This window comes from Corvus moneduloides, chromosome Z (genome assembly GCF_009650955.1).
Source record: "Corvus moneduloides isolate bCorMon1 chromosome Z, bCorMon1.pri, whole genome shotgun sequence".
NCBI lineage: Eukaryota > Metazoa > Chordata > Aves > Passeriformes > Corvidae > Corvus > Corvus moneduloides.
This window is the reverse complement of record NC_045511.1, coordinates 12,619,619-12,636,251: the sequence shown is the minus strand read 5'-3', so window position 1 is coordinate 12,636,251 and position 16,633 is coordinate 12,619,619. Positions and strand designations below refer to the sequence as shown.

The following is a 16,633-nucleotide window of genomic DNA, read 5'->3' as shown; positions in this document are numbered from 1 at the left end:
AAACAAATTGAGTGACAGAATCTCTTTTTACAAAGACCTCACCCTATAATCCGAGCAAAGTATATGCAGATTCCATTGTGTCTTCCAGAAAATACTATCTCGGGGCCCATCATTCCACTAATGGATGTACCAGGGTGAGACATGGAATTTCCAGAAGGAAACATGGGAGTTGACATAGCAGTAGGTTGTAAACCTAGGGTAAAAATAGGTAAATATTACTCCTTTGAATGCCAATAAAAGAGCCTAGTTGGAAAAAAAAAAAAAAAAAAAGAAAGAAAAGAAGGTGTTACCTTGCCCAGATGTCAAAATGCTAGGATTAGAATATGGACTATCAACAGTCAAAGGGGAACCTAAAAAGGGAAAAGAAATAAAAGTAAGGTTGTTAAACACAGTCCAAACCACCCCCCCCCCCAATCTAACACATAAAGTATAAAGCAGCAAAGTTGTTAAATCAAATACTTTAAATGTTTTATTTATAGTTTATTTGCAGTTAAGTATCAAATCGCACTCATTCCTTATCAACGAACACTCCACAAGTGAACCAAATGGATACACTTCCTTCAAGTGCAGTTGAAGCAGCATTTTTTTCCCAGCATTCATGTGTTATTTACTGCACATCATCTGTTGTCTGCACTGGGTATATTGTCTGCATACTTTTTGTTGTTCCTCACCTTCTGAATGCTGAACACTGGTAATATTACTTTTTATTTTTACATGGGGAAGATGGACAAACACAACAGCAACACTGCTAACTCAAAACACTTAGTCTGAGACTGTCCACAGCCTCAAGTTCAGTCATGAATACTCAATCTCCTCCTGAAAATTAAGTCTGAATATCTAACTTACAACCTCAAAATATCAGGAACATGTGTGGTCATCTACAAAAATGTCCACATTAGGAAGCAAGATGATGTATCACAGAAAAGGCAAGAAAATGGCTTCTATCAAAGAATCAGTTCTTGCCTAATTTCCTACAGTTCTCTCAACTTGGCAACACACAACAGCACATAGGATAACACAGTGCCAATGCATTCTCAAGAGCACACGGTCTTGTGTGCCAAGCAAAGCACAAACTCGCAGAAAAGCAGCATGCAAATGCATGACTAGACTTTGAACAATGGGAAAAAGATGGAAATAAGTTAAAGGCACCTGGCCTTTTAATGCTAACATTATTGTAATGTAGTTTCACATGCAAAATTATGAGGTGGTTTAATGAATTTCTGTTAGCAGTGTCTGACCCACCACATGGGACATCCACAATATCAGAATCTTAATTTCACATGACAGTTCTCTACCCTTTGAGCAAACTGAGAAAGTAGAAGGAGAAGAATGGTGCCATCTTCCACCTGGACCTGTTACTGAAGCAAAATGGAAACATCTGCTTTGATACTAGGTTTGAAAGAGGCATTTATGACAATGACAAAAATATGCAAACATTTTGACTTGGGAAAAGTACACTTACTTCTAAAATGAGTCCCCTCGTTGACTATAGAGCTTCCTGTTATTTCCCCCACAACTTAATTCTTAGTCTGCTACTAGCACCTGTTCTTCCCACAGCTGCCATTCTCTCAAAATCAGATTTAATTTTACATACTTATGCCTTTCCTCAGCTCTCGCCCATACTGTTACCGTTCCACACCATAAGGGTTGGAAAGTGATGACACTGATTCATTAAAACTAGCCACTGTTCTTAGTATTTTAATAGTAGTTAAGAATTCTGAAAAACAGGGTCAACTGCTTTTCCTAAACTTCATCCTAGTTCAGCACATTTTTCTCCAATACTTAGGAATTTGGGTATGCGTCAAAATATGGTAGCAAAATTGAATTTCTTTGAATTCCAGGCAAACAAGTTTATTTCCCAAGTCCGTTGTGTAAAATCAAATGCCACATGTCAGATAAAGGTAGAGGATCTTATACATAAATGAATTATTGACAAAAAATAGTAATTAATTTAATTCAGTATTTCAATCAGAGTTTCAAATTCATCATTATGAATTTCTTTTTCAGAAACCCTTCAAATATGGAATTGAGTGACACATATTAAGGGACAGCAACTGAAGAAATGTAAGTGAATCTGAGAATTCAAAAAGGCCTCCACTCCAAGAAGCATCAAATTCTGAGGAGAAACAATAAGCACTTTTGTCCTTTGTAGGTGGCACTGAAGACTGAAGCAGAAACCAAATGCTAAAGACAGAGCTTTTAAAGGGAGAAGTCATTCCAAATGACTAGCTCATTTCTTGATCAAATTTCTTCTTCCTTCTCATAAGCAGTATCTGTAGAGGTATGACAATGACACTGTAGGAAGATACTGTTATAGCTACACAGCAACCAACTAAGCTTTGTGAAGTCTAAAATATATTATTGATAAGTTGTTCTCTGGCTGCTGAAATGACTCTGGAAATAACAAATGTATACTTTCTTCACAGTGTCTTAACAGAGTATATGCAACATGGACACAATTTCAGATAACAAGACCTCCTCACCAAATCCAAAAATCACTCAAGAGAAATGGAAAAAGCTCTTGTCATTAACTAGCCAGTAAGTGATAAAAACCCAGTCTATTTCAGACAAAAAGAACACAAGTACTTGTGAGAAGACAAAACACAACATATTCAAGGGAAAAAAACCTGTCCAAAACTATGAAATGCTTGCTACATACCTGCAGAAACAGGAGAACCCAAAATAGGTCCAACGTTGCTGGGAGGAGGCAGAGCTGATGGAAATCTCATTTGTGCTTCTCCACCATACCTAAAGTTTGCAAAACCAAAAATTCTCAACATGTCACGCACAGCCCATTCAATTTTCATGCCTTTGAGAACTAACAGAAGTTTTGTGCTTCTTCTAAATTGGGGAATAAAATCCCAGTGTCATTTTAAAGAGAAATTTACCAATTTCAAAGTCAGGCTTATGCTTTAGTATCTTTTCAAGGTTTGCTACTACAGGGAAGTGGAAAGAAAGGCACAGTTGAGATGACCCATGGCTGTCCTTCTACCTTCCACAAGTAATTTCTATTCATGTCTATCCTATAGTGTTACATGAGCACTTTGCTACGTCTTCCCTTGCTAACTCCAGAGTTATCATCCACATTTGGTCTCAGATTTTGTGATGAAATTGAGTTTAATAAAGAGCAACTGTTCACAACCTACTGAAAACAGCTGACTGACTTTAACACCTGCACAAGTTTTGGCAAGGAAAAAGATTTTTGGGAACATAACACTCCAAGCTGCACATTTTATCATCACTCTCAACAGCCATATCTTACCAAAACCTGTTTTCTCTTCCTGCGAGGACAGCAAAGAGACCCACAATATAGGGTCACAAGAACCTTGTGAGGTTCAACAAGGCCAAGTGCAAGGTGCTGCACCTGAGTTGGGGCAATCCCAGACACAGCACAGATTGGGGAAAGAACTCACTGAGGGCAGTCCTGTGGAGAAACGCTTCGGGGTTCTCATGGATAAAGAGTTGGAAATAAACCAACAGTCTGCCAAAAAAGCCAACGCTGTCCTGAGCTGCATCAAAAGAGGAGTGGTCAGCAGGTTGAGGAAAGTGATTCTCCCCTTACAGTCTGTCCTTGTGACACCCCACCTGCACGCCCTCACTGCATCCAGCTCTGGGGTCCTCGCTGCAAGAAAGAGTTTGGACCTGCTGTAACAGGTCCAGAGGAGGCCATGAAGACCATCAGGGTGTTGGAACAGCTCTGCTATGAAGACAGATTGAGAGCTGGGGTTGTTCAGCTGGGAGATGAGAAGACTCTCGGGAGAACTTATAGCATGTTCCAGGACTTAAAGGGTGCCTTATAAAAATCAGTGAAGAGCAACTTTTCACAAGAGCAGATAGTGATAGGACAAGGAGGAACGGTTTCAAACTAAAAGATCAAAGAGATTTAGGTTAGGTATTAGGAAAAAATTCTTTACTGTGAGGTAGGTGAGGCACTGGAAGAGGCTGGCCAAAGAAGTTGAGGATATTGCATTCATTAAAGTATTCAAGGCCAGGATGGATGGGGCCTACAGCAACATGATCTAGTGGGTGGCATGCCTACCCATAGCAGGATGGTTGAAACTAGATGATCTTTAAGGTCCCTTCCAACCCAAACCATTTTGCAACTCCCTGCATATACCAACTTCATTAAGGCAGCCAATGACAATACACCACACCAAGGATATGCAGTACTTAGGACATATGGATTGCAATTTAATCCTCCAGAGTGGAAGCTCATACTTTGTCACTCACATTGTACTGGAAAAAACAAACAAAACTAAACAACAACTACAGCTGAAGCAACCAACCAACCAAAAAAAACACCTCACAAAACCCAAAACCACCACCACCACCAAAATATGAACACCTATAACCAAAAGTCACCGGGCCCTGAACTGGCAGCAGGTTAAAAAGTCTGTAGAAATGTTTAGTGCTGTGGTGATCCTGAGCATAATATTCAGAATGACACACAGAATTGAAACTTACCTGAAGAATGCTCGAGTAGCCCAGGCAGATACTTCTCTATCACAGGCAGCATTAGAACAGGCCAAAATAAGGCAAGTGGCACAGGCCTGATCCTCCTAGAGCATATTACACTGTCAGTGTGTTGCCTTACCTCAAGTAGGTGATAAAAGCATAGAAGTTATATTCCTCAGTAACTAAAACAGTAAATACTTCCTGCAAAATTTTATTTAGAAGCCAGGGAAATCGGCTCTTCCCCATTACAGACAAGAAGTGAATCCTAGCAAGCTAATCCTCTGTATCAGGTAAATTTTAGCCATACAGTTTTTGCAAACTCAGTGCTATTCCTCGTATGGAACAATCTCCATGCCTGACACTTGAGTAAGATTCATGCAATTTCTGTAAGAACATAAATTACCATTGTGTTTCAAGAAAAAACACCTGCATAAATCAGTGTTTGCATATTCTAGTAACATATCAATTATGTCCTATCCATGCACAAGAAAATAGATTATTACAATGAACATTCACTATAGATACTACACAATACTAGTCATATTAAAACTGTAATCTACAATAACCAGATTTCTCCTTGTTTGTTGTTTACCTTAAAGAAAAACAGCTGCTAATAAAAAAAAATACCCAGACCAATTATACACATTTCTCCTGGCCTTCAAAATATAAAAACCCCTTGTAGTGATTGGAATCCAGCTTTTTGAGGAACTCTTCCTCTCCTGCTCTCAGATGAACTTCTTTCTAAACTAAGAACTGCATTAGACTTCTGCATACAAGATGTACAGGAATTTCAGGGGAAGTGAACTACATGTTTGTTTTTAGATACCATAAAACAAGAAATTATTTCTCTATACAATTTAGCTATATGTAGACAATAGAAAAAATTATCGCTTTAACTGGCAAATGAAACGTTGACCAGAAGATTGCAGCAACAACGAAAGGACTACAAATCTTCCATTTTTCATAATGCATCAAAAGCTCTTACCTGATGCAACTTAAAAAATCTCTCAATCTCTTCTCCATCTCCACCTGTATTGCTCACAAGCAGATGACGCAGCTGATCAACAGGTCTGAGTTTATGAAACATAAAGCTTCCCTAAAAGTAAGACAAAGCAAGTGAGAATAAAGTGGTCTTTACTGTGTTTCACCCCAACACATTCATCTCCATGATGTTTATCTTTAGCATTTTGAGTTTTCCACTGTTGCACCATTGGATCAAAACGTACCTGGTGCCCAAAGCCCAGCTGCCATTCACTAGTAAGTCTATGAAAGATAAAGTACTGCAATGACTATAAACTCTCCATAAACTGAGTTAATTTTACTGTTCTTACCCTAACACAAAGGATAGAATATAAGCTTATACAAGTATAGTAGAAAAGAAAGGCACTGTGTATCTTGCAAATCCTGAAAACTGTCTGGAAGAAAAATGCTCTAAGAATTCAAGGCATGGGAAAGACTTCACAATAATCACCTTCCCTGCATTCAAACTAACTACTGGAAAGGACCCAATTAATGTCCTCAACAAAACAGCTCCTATTAAACAAATGCAGCTTGCAGGTCTAGAGTTTGCAAGACATTAATATTTAAACACTTTTTGTTTTAAATAGCATATTGGTCAAGATATTGAGTGCCTAAAATATTGCTAAATGTAATCAGAAAACTAGGAAAGTTCATTTCTTTCTCTTTGTGGGTTTGTTTTTTAAAACCCACTCAAAAAACCCCTTTTGGGACTTCTTCTATGACGAATAAAAAATTATTAATTCAAATTTTAATTGCCAACAATATTTACTTGAACTTACTGTATTTTCTGGACAGACAGTGACTGTTTCAATTTCATATAATCAAGAGCATAACTGAAGCTGAAAATACTTTCCAGATGATTTGTATCTGCAAGTGTTTCTGGAGAGCAACAAATACTATTGATATACTGTATAAGAGAAGTTGGTCTAAAAACTTTTGACTAAATTTAAAATAGGTATAGATAGTTTCAGCAATCTTCCTCCTTATTCCAATTCATGTTCACAATATAATTCTTAAAACGTATCTTAAACGAATCATGTACAGGTTTAGATGAGTTGTCCAATTTTATACTTGTTCTTCTGATTACCTGTACCAAGAAAAGTAATACTCACCTGGGCTGAAAGCAGAACAAACTTCTTAGGTGGCAGCATGTGTTGCTGCACAACAACAGGTGAATCAGTAATGGGAATAACGTCTTTATTTAGTGGTGTTACAATCTTTTGAACTTTAAATTCATCGATAGCAGAAAGAGCCCAGGAATGTCCATCAACACGGGTTGTCATCTGAAGAACAGATAAGATATTATCCAAAGCTTGGTCACAGACGTGGGCTTTGCACATCCATGGTTAATATTTTACTATTTACTGCTTAAAATTACACAGAATAGAATCTGCTTTTCACATAAGAAAACTCATATAAAATAAGCAAGTTCTTGTACTGTCCAACAGAAACTTACCACCAAATTTACAGCTATATATACACTGCTGCTTTTAGGAGAAAGGGAATAATATATTGCTTCTTTTGGGGCACGGGGATAGTAAAATGTTTAGTAGTATCATGTAATAGTTGTTTATGTAATAGTTGTTTTACATTTAAATGTAAAACAACTTGCAAAGTAAGGCTGCTACAATATAAACAGCAACCATCTACTAACCATATCAGAGGTAAGTACCATAGGCATCCTGAATTTAAATGAATTCTAAAAGACATGTCACTCCCCTACTTCAGCAGGAGACTTGAAACTTCTTTCAGAGATGAAATACGTATTGTCTCTGAACTGACACATAAGGCAACTAACCCCCTCCAAACCTCTATTACAAACACACTTATTGTAACAGTCAGGAAAATGAAAGTCAGAACCTCTTCTCATGAAAAAATAAAGAGATTAACCATGTGTGGATTTTAATGAAGACATGGCATATAAGTTTAAATAAGGAATCCCCAAGTTTCTAGCATCTACATTTTAAACAATCTTTATCAAATTTTATCCTGATCAAGAAACACCATTATGGACTACGGACCATGTTTTTCTGTGCTTGTGCACAATATGCAGCATTGCTACAGACAGCAGTACTCTCAAATACATTAATTAGAAGTCAAGTCTTAGAAGTTGAGGCAATTGTTTTTGACCTTTAGCTTGCATCAAGCCAGAAAAGTTATGTTTGAACTAAGGATCCCTACTAAGAGAGACTTGTTCAGCTTTGTGAGAGTTTCCAAACTCTTCATGAAGTTTTCTGAGATCTACTTATTTCTCGCAGACAGTATTATTTGGGCATCTGATATCAGGAAAGAAAACATAATAGCTAGATTTCATCAAAATCATACAGAAGTTTGCTTTATACCTGTGTTTCCACCATTGGCTTTTGAAAAGGGAAAGAATCATGATTGACACACCACAGGATATCATTATCTTCATTTTCTGAAGCTGCCATCAGCAGGACCCCTAGCAAGAAAAGCAATAGTAAGTCCTTATTAGAAGCAATCATCACGCATTAAATGCAAACTCATTAATTCATTCCTAAATTAGCAAAACTCAATCTTTCAGTCATTATCATAAGATCTGAATAGCAAATAATATCTCCTGGGTCTGTATGTGATATGGTTCTTCAAAAGGTTATTTTTAACACCATTTGCCATCTAAAAGGTAAAACTGATGTTTATGCAGATCAATGTAATAATGACGGTTACACAAAAGATAATCTCATCTGAGCCATGTTCCACCGCTTACCTTTGCTATAAAGAGCTCTGTGAACCTTTGCAGGCTTCTCTACGTTTGAAGAAGCTGAAAATCCAGGTGGCAAACGGACATGAACCAAAGTTAACATGGAAGGACGAGCTGTTGGATGTTTAAATTGTGAAGTACTAAAATACAGTCGGACACCTGAACAAAAGACGAAAAAAAATCACAAACTGTGCAGATACCATTTATCAGTTTAAACAGAGGGGTGGTAGCACTGCTTTTTTACCTGCATGTGTAATTGCTAGTAGTTGACAGTCTATGGATTCAGAATTTTCAATCACTGCTATTTGAACAATAGGCTTAAATACAGAACGATCAATTGTTCTGAAAAATAAAACAAAAAACCCCCAACACACTTTTACTTCAAAGAAATAGATAAACATTATTCAAAACCGTATTGTGAAACTATTGGCCTTAAAGGAAGCCTCTAATACTGTAATTGTCATGAACATACCTGGCAATGCTCCCTGCAGCAGAAACTATAGCATTTTGTGAAAGAGAAGTAACCCTGGTCATTCCTTGACCATCTTGCCCCAAATCATAAACCTGCAATTCAATAACACAACTTAGTGATTTATGAATGAATTAATAAATGCAGCCCCACCTATCAAGAAGCAACTCAAGCTGCATTTTTATTTCATACCCATGTTTCCATAAAATTGAGGCTACTCTTTCCTCAAAAAAAAAAGTATTTCAAGTCTTCAGCACACACATTGCTACAAGAAGATAAACACGAATAAGGGCCTGACATAGCTACAGAGAATTCTCAGGTATTGAGATAAACTTACGAACCTATCTGTACATTATTACACACATTAGTAACAGACCAAAAAATCATAAGAAGTCACATACTTGCAGGACTCCTTTTTCTGAGCGAGTGTACAAGATATTTCGAGAGTTGTCAATGGCAATTTGAACTACAGGATCTGGAGAGGGGAGAAAAAAAAGAGAACCAGCAATCAACACTGGACTTGAGAAGGCAATTTTAGGACAGAATATCTAAAAAAATAATGAATTTTGAGTTAAAAAACCTGCAGTTTTGTTCAAACAAGACTGCTGCTGTAAGTGATTTAAAACAGCAATCAACTAACACAACTGCTAGTAAACAAACAACAAAACCCCAGAGCAAAAAACTGTATAGTTTCAAAATAATTTTTCACTAAGAAGTAGAAGAGGGCAAGATTATCCACTTACAGATTTTCCATGTTCATGGTGATCCCACTAAGCACATATTAATTTTTTGCTACAGATAACTAACTTTAGTCAGAAATGTCAATTTTTTCAGGCTTTGCTATCTATATCCTGAATTAGACACAGAATTTGTGCCGCTCTTTTATAATAATCAACCACTGTAAGTATCACTGACAATAACTAAATGCTCTGAGTAAGCAAAATATTCAGACTGACTTCTTGATAGTATTATTTTAAAACTTTGCATTAAGTTATTGGCTAATTCTTTAACATCAGTACTTACCATCCTCTGAGAATGTGAATTGTAGCAATGAAGGAATAAGAAACGACAGCGCACTCTTTGAATGATTGATTTTTCTACAGCGCTGGCTAAACCAGCCTGCTTCAGCCTACAATTTAAAAGAAATACAGCATTGAAAGAAAAAGCAAAACAAAATCCAAACTAGATGCGATATTAAAAAAGTCATTAAAAGGACGAGCATGACAACAAGTAAAGATCTAACCACAAACTATTGACTTAACAAGTATGCATTATTCAATGGAAAGAAAACACTGATAATTAAAAGGAAAAACTTGCATTAAAAAAAGTGTGCAGATGTCACAATTTGAATTTTTTAAGTTCACCAAAACTGCACTGCTATTCCTCACATAATTACTACTTCTTCAAAGAAAATGCATCTACCCTAAGCTGTTGTGCAACCAAGCCATGCAACACAATTATAGAAGTAAAAAGACTGCAAACTTGACATGATTTAGAACTATTATTGCTGAGGTCCCACAACAGTGAAACAATGAAAAAACCTGAGTGTAAAACCCACAGTCACCTGGTATGCTACTTCATATAAGCAGCCATCTTTTCCTGCCAAAAAGATCCGCCCATTATCACTAGATGTGATTGCCAGGATGTACGTGTTGTCAGTAGGGAGCGAATACAGAGGATCTGGTAGCAGCTGCATTCCTCCAGACATGCTGTCATTGAGCGATCCAGTACCTTCAACAAACAAACAAACATAAATCCTCTTTAGTTTTTAAGCTATTTTAATAAATACTGCAGGTCTGTGATAAGAAACATTTCAGAAACCAGAAAAAATTACAGCAAATTTCATAGTTACTGAATACATTCTGGAACAGCTTTTGTCCAGTGTGAACTGCAGAGTAACAAATCCATTCTACATAGGTTTCCAAGGAAGGAAATGCATTGTTTTTAGTTTCTGTAGACTGTTCTCTCCTCCAATTCACAGCAAGTCCAAAACAGGTTTCTACTTGTTTTCTCTTTCACATTGACATATTATTAAAAAAAAAAAAGTAGTATAATTCTCATACTCTCACCGAACAATTTTTTCTCTTAGTATACACGGCATAAAAACATGTCAGGTTCTCAATTTTTGTTGTTGGAGTACAAATGCCAATGAAGTTAATGAACCCTATTCACCAGTTTCAAGATTCATGTTCCTGTCTTCTCTCTCCCTCCAACATGCTGTTTAATTAACCTGTTTCAAAAGCTCTTTTTACATTAAATCAGCAAGTAATAAAACTCAATGCGTCTCATGGAGTCCATGATCCAGCAAGTGCGCACACCATAAAAATTATCTTCCCTGCTTGTAACATGGTTTAAAGATTTAAAAACTAGAAAGGCACTTGGCACATGGGGATTTTTTTTAATATTTTGAGTGCCTACTAATAAAACTGATGTGTATTTGTTAATACACAACTGGGAATAAGGGGAGAAGACAGAATTACCTGACTGTATATTAGAACAATGAAGCCCTAAAATCACAATATCCACAGGAGTAGCCAGAACAAGTAAGTGTCGTACATGAGGCTGGAAGATACCTAAATAAAAAAAGAAATTTTAGTTTGCACCCTGCTTCTCGGATCAGAATGATGTAAGCAAATAAATCCATTGGAAAGCCACATCAACTGATTAGACAGAGCAGTCACTTGTAAAGCTTAATGATCTGTGAAATTCTAGAATTAGAAAGGAGTATCAGCCAGCAGCTCAACTTCCATTTCATTAAATACAGGATATTTTAAATGACTTTTTTTTTACCAACATGCTTCTTTTAAACTCAACTCACTTGCCAGTTCAACTTTGACTTTAATGTTATCTAAGCAGTAGACACTGAAATAACTGTGAGGGCTATAAACCAGAATCTCATGGAAACTATCACCTGCATATGTAAATTTATAAACGTACAAATGTTAAAGCATGATGTGGCAAAAAAATGCAAGCTTATCAGTGTAAATAATTGTTAAACTATACATTATTTTTGGCTTGTAATTAATTTCATAGTGTTTCTAGAATCAAAACAAACTCATATATCCTGTGTGTACATATATACACATACACAAAACACAGATTTTCACATATCATAGAATCACTGAGGCTGGAAAATACCTCCAGGACCACAGAATCCAATCTTGAGACTGAATGCTACCATGTCAACTAAACCATAGTACCAAGTGACACATCCATGCATTAAACACATATGCATGTTAATATCTACCCATATATAAAACACAGAACATCTTCTAGTTTTTATATTACTTTGTATTTTAATCGTAATATTTATATAAACTATTAATGCAGATATATATATAAAGACTAAAAAAAATACACAGAAGGTTCAGTACTGTCCAATTCTAATCTCTGTCATAACATTCCTTACCTGCCTTTGGCTTTACAAGGCCCACTGCCAGAATAGTTTCACTGAGGCCATCAAAATAAGCCAGATCTCCTCTGTCAATAAGTAAACGAAAAACTGCATGAAATTTTTCATATAACATTACATAATAACATAGTAAATAAAATCAATGTATACTTAAAATTATTAATACTTTTGTAACACTCTGAAGCCATCTACATCTTTCAGTGAAAGCAGGTCATTCGAGCTGCTTGCAGCTCCTATAGTTGAGTTTCAAACATGAAATCCAACTGCGGTATTTTTTTTTTTGGATTTTGTTAATTCATATAGTCTACTCTGAATTACACAGTGCAGCATCTGCAATACTGATTAATGTCAAAAGAAGGAAATCACATGGGGGTTTTTCCTCCCATGAAAATTATCTGAAGCAAAAATTCCCAACTACCCCCCCAGTATCTATCACTAACACCATGAAGCACTGTTTTCTTTGGGGAATGTATTTAATACACTCTGACACAATGTAAATGTATAGATAGTAGCTAATCTGAACTTTATGCGTTTTAGGAAATGCAACAATATGTACAAAGCAATTCTTACTACACAAATGCTTACTGTGGGGGCAAATAAAGAAACGAACATGCAAACTATAAATTTATCAAAGCCATTTCAGAATCTAATGAACTTATTTTCAGTTTTACCCATCCATAAAATAAGCAAGGATGGAGAGCTTCAATTACAATACTTCAAAATACTAATGCCCTATTACTCACCATTGTGGGAATGATTGGTCACTCTACATGCATCTCAGTACTTACTGAATCTATAAAAGTTAGGCAATTAGCGTAATTTGTATCTACTTTTTCAGCACAAGCAAAGCCTTTGTGTAAGTACAGAAGTAACTTCAGAATATTAGCAAAGTCTAACCAGAAGCAAATACATTTTCCTTTCCCTCATCTGTAGATGATTTGGCAGCAATATTACTAACTCTTACACATCCTTGAATACTCAGTATTCAAAAGTTTTAGTAAAACCTGAAAGAAATTAAGATCAGTGAAACTGAACAGCACATCTCTATGCTGCCAGTAAACAATCTTCCACTGCTGCAGTTGCTTAATTCTGGTACAATACCAATAAAACAACATCAGGAATGCATTCTCTACATACCCATCTTCATAGTTCCACATAAAGATGTCACTGTCAATGGTCAGCCAAGCTCTGCTGATCTCTGGAAATACTCCCATCATACAATTGCACTGCATATCTGAAGCACTGCTGATGTAAGGATTAAATGCATTTTGGGTAGCAAAGGCAAGGTCCTCTTCGGAGCATTTAAAAAAATCATTAATATGCTACACAAACTGTATACTTGAAAATTCTTCATATAGAAACCAATTCCACCAACAACTCTACACAAATACCTTGTTACCACTTAAGAGTGTTGGTAAGAGAACCTAAACAACATTCAAGTTTTTTGCTGGGAGTCTGACAAGAAGACTGGGGAAGAAAAATATGGAGGCAAGAAGTTTGTTTCTAATATTATTTCTTACACAATCTATGACATATATTTTCATAAGGATACGTCCAAACTGCTCCACTAGCTCTGGTGGAAGTGGGACTCGGCGGACTGAGCTGATTTCTGGAAGATTGGGTATCGACAGCATACCTGGTCCTTGTAAAGGATAATCCATATCTGACATACCAGATACAGTAGGGCTACCTGCAAGAAAGAGCAACAACAAAAAAAGTCTTGATGCTTGATGCTGCAGAAACTTGAAGTAAATGTAAGTATGAAGTAAACATGTAAGTATCACTACTCAAAAGATATGTGTGGACAAATGTTTCTGTAGGAGCAAAGCCACAAACAATACGTCTAAGTCTCAAATCAGGTAAGAGCAAACAGATTTGCAAACAAACTCTTACTACAACTCACCTGGACCCCAGCCTACTCTTTACCCCCTTTTTTCTGTTACACCCTCCAATGCTTTTTTCATTGTATGGCCAGACATTCACATGAACAAGCCAGAAGCATATTCCTTCACCTAGAAAAGCTGACTGTACTTCCAGTACCGACTTAAAACACCCACATACATCCACTGTTTTATGTGCTGTGTATCCACGACGCTGCCAGAGCAGTTACACTGTGGCCATGCACATCACTGCACAACAGAACACAGATACTCTTTGTTTGCATCCAGCCACCTTTGCATATATATGACTAGAATATCTCTTCAGAGCCCACTCTGCCAGGCACTCGGCACTAATGGAGAAAGAAATGCTGCCTCCACGTGTTAAGGAGAACAAAACAAATATCTGACGGGAGAAAGTACACCTTATATCATAAGTGTGACACAAAGCTGCAGACAAAAAAAAAAAAAAAAAAAAAGGAAAAAAAAGCCAAAGAAGCTTAAGAGAGCTTTCCAGGCTGCTTGTAACTTAGGCGTGGTGGTGGGCACTTGGTTACCATAAGAGCATTTTGCACGGAACTTCCCAATAGGAAGAACCTAAAACTAGGGCCGTTTTCTTCACCTTTTAGAGGAACATGAGGCACTTTAAGCCCAGTCCTCCTGCACTGCTCACATCCACAACTCTGATCCGCGCACTGAAGCGGACACTGTACGGCCCATGCCTCACTCCGCGACCGAGACGCCTCCTCAAACCCGGCCCCAGTCCCCGAGCAGGGCCCACAGCCCGCAAGCGTGGCCGGCGGAGCCGCGCCGGCCGAGGCCGCCCCGCGGCGGGGCCCGGGGCCACAGGGACCGCGAGCCACAGTCTCACCCACCGGGCGCCGGCACCGCCAGCAGCTCCGATAAGTCCGGGTAGCAGCGGTCGTCCTGGATCTGCCGGTCGATGATGCGGCCCGCGTTCTCCAGCGCCTCTTGGGCGGTCGGCGCGGCGGGGCTCATGGCTGCGGGCATCGCGACGGCGGTGACGGCGGTGACGGCGGCGACACAAGGACAGCAGCCACACGGCGATGGCGGGGCCGCGCGCTCGCGCCGCTCCACCGCCCGCCCAATCCCGGCAGGCCCCGCGCGCGAGGCCGCTTCCGGCGGCGGGAAACGGGGGAGCGGAAGGGAGGGGGCGGGGAAAAGGCGGCCGGGCTTGGGCAGCGGCTCCGGGGCGGGGAGGTGCTCGCTGCCGGAGGGGATGAGCGGAAGAGCTGAGTAAGAGGGGGCCTCGTCGATGTGCTTAAATATCTAAGGGGGGGGGGAGCGAGTGCCGAAAGGATGGACCAGGCTCTCCTCGGTGGTGTTGAGGAAGAGGGGAAGAGGCAATGGGCAGAAACTAATGCACAACATGTTCCACGTGAACATGAGGAAGAACTGTGCAGGTGACCGAGCACTGGAACAGATTTCCCAGAGAGGCTGTGGAGTCTCCCTCTCTGGAGCTACCCCATTTGTTTGGACACAACCCTGTACCATGTGCTCTGGGATGGCCCTGCTTAAGCAGGGGGCTGGACCAGGTGACCCACTGTGGTCCTTCCAACCTGACACATCCTGTGATATGCTCTAACAGGCTGGCTGGGCCTGCGGTGCATCACCTAGGCGTCCTCAGGGCCGCCTGAGGGACAGGCGTAGTCTGCTGTGCAGCCCCTCAAAGGCACAAGGTGGCCCCAAGGGGAGCAGTGGGAAGCGGCTCCTGTCCGGTGTGGCCCTGGGAAGCTCCCTGCCCACCTGCCTGCTCTGCAGGCACGGTAGCTCTGGCTGGGCCCTGGTGACAGCCCACTCAAAGACAGGGTCTAGGATCACACATACATCGTATATATATTGGATCAGTCAAAGATCTCAGAGATCTTTTCCAACCTACATAATTCAGTGTTTATTTGCTGCCAGCCTGATGTGATCGTGTGGAGTGCACAAGGTAGTGCAGACATGCAGATTTGGAAAGAAAATCCAAGAAAGACAAGCAGCTACTGGGGAGGGTTCAGCAAAGGCAGTAGTAGTAGTAGTAATAATAATAAAAATATGAAAATAATTACCCTCATACAAGAAAAAAATATGGTATAATATATATTTTAGACATGTAAGATATATAATGTATGTAATAATTATATATACTAATAGAATATAATATTTATAATTATTCTAATAAATAGGAATTAATTAATTGTATAAATAAATAATGGAATGAAATAATGACAATATTATAATAATTAGGGATCTGGAACATCTCTTACAAGGAAAGCCTGCGAGAACGGGGCCTGTTCAGTCTGTAGAAATGCAGACTGAGAGGGGATTTTATTAATGCATAAAAATATCTCAAAGGCAGGTGCCAAGAAGATGGTGCCAGATTCTTTTCAGAGGTGCCCAGTGATAGGATGAGGAGCAGTGATCATAAACTAAAACGCAAGAAGTTCCAGCTCAACATGAGGAAGAACTTCTTTGCATTGAGGGTGGCAGAGCACTGGAACATAATGCCGGGGAGGTTGTGGACTCTCCCTCTCTGGAGACATTCAAACCCTGCCTGGATGTTCCTGTGGCACCTGCTCCAGGTGACCCTGCCTTGGCAGGGGGCCTGGACTAGATGATCTCAAGAGGTCCCTCCCGACCCAAACAATCACACAAAAGTGATTTTGTGTATAGTG

General features: G+C 39.0%; 1 protein-coding gene across 2 annotated transcripts in view; it reads right to left on the bottom strand.

Moving 5' to 3' along the window:
- NUP155 (nucleoporin 155) overlaps positions 1-15,082 on the bottom strand; it is a 29,556-nt gene extending 14,474 nt beyond the window's left edge. The window contains exons 1-19 of one of the 2 annotated variants that reach the window (XM_032097523.1): positions 14,831-15,082; positions 13,631-13,768; positions 13,216-13,312; positions 12,076-12,146; positions 11,147-11,239; positions 10,231-10,397; positions 9,690-9,795; positions 9,068-9,141; positions 8,670-8,761; positions 8,442-8,539; positions 8,204-8,356; positions 7,818-7,918; positions 6,588-6,758; positions 5,441-5,551; positions 4,465-4,559; positions 2,660-2,748; positions 1,296-1,358; positions 291-350; positions 43-193 (exon numbers count right to left, since the gene is read on the bottom strand). In XM_032097523.1, coding sequence (XP_031953414.1) covers positions 43-193; positions 291-350; positions 1,296-1,358; positions 2,660-2,748; positions 4,465-4,559; positions 5,441-5,551; positions 6,588-6,758; positions 7,818-7,918; positions 8,204-8,356; positions 8,442-8,539; positions 8,670-8,761; positions 9,068-9,141; positions 9,690-9,795; positions 10,231-10,397; positions 11,147-11,239; positions 12,076-12,146; positions 13,216-13,312; positions 13,631-13,768; positions 14,831-14,966 — 2,066 coding nt within the window. In that variant the 5' untranslated portion in view covers positions 14,967-15,082. The remainder of the gene's footprint in view (positions 1-42; positions 194-290; positions 351-1,295; positions 1,359-2,659; positions 2,749-4,464; positions 4,560-5,440; positions 5,552-6,587; positions 6,759-7,817; positions 7,919-8,203; positions 8,357-8,441; positions 8,540-8,669; positions 8,762-9,067; positions 9,142-9,689; positions 9,796-10,230; positions 10,398-11,146; positions 11,240-12,075; positions 12,147-13,215; positions 13,313-13,630; positions 13,769-14,830) is intronic. The other variant, XM_032097524.1, reaches the window with a different exon arrangement.
- Between the last annotated feature and the right edge of the window lie 1,551 nt (positions 15,083-16,633).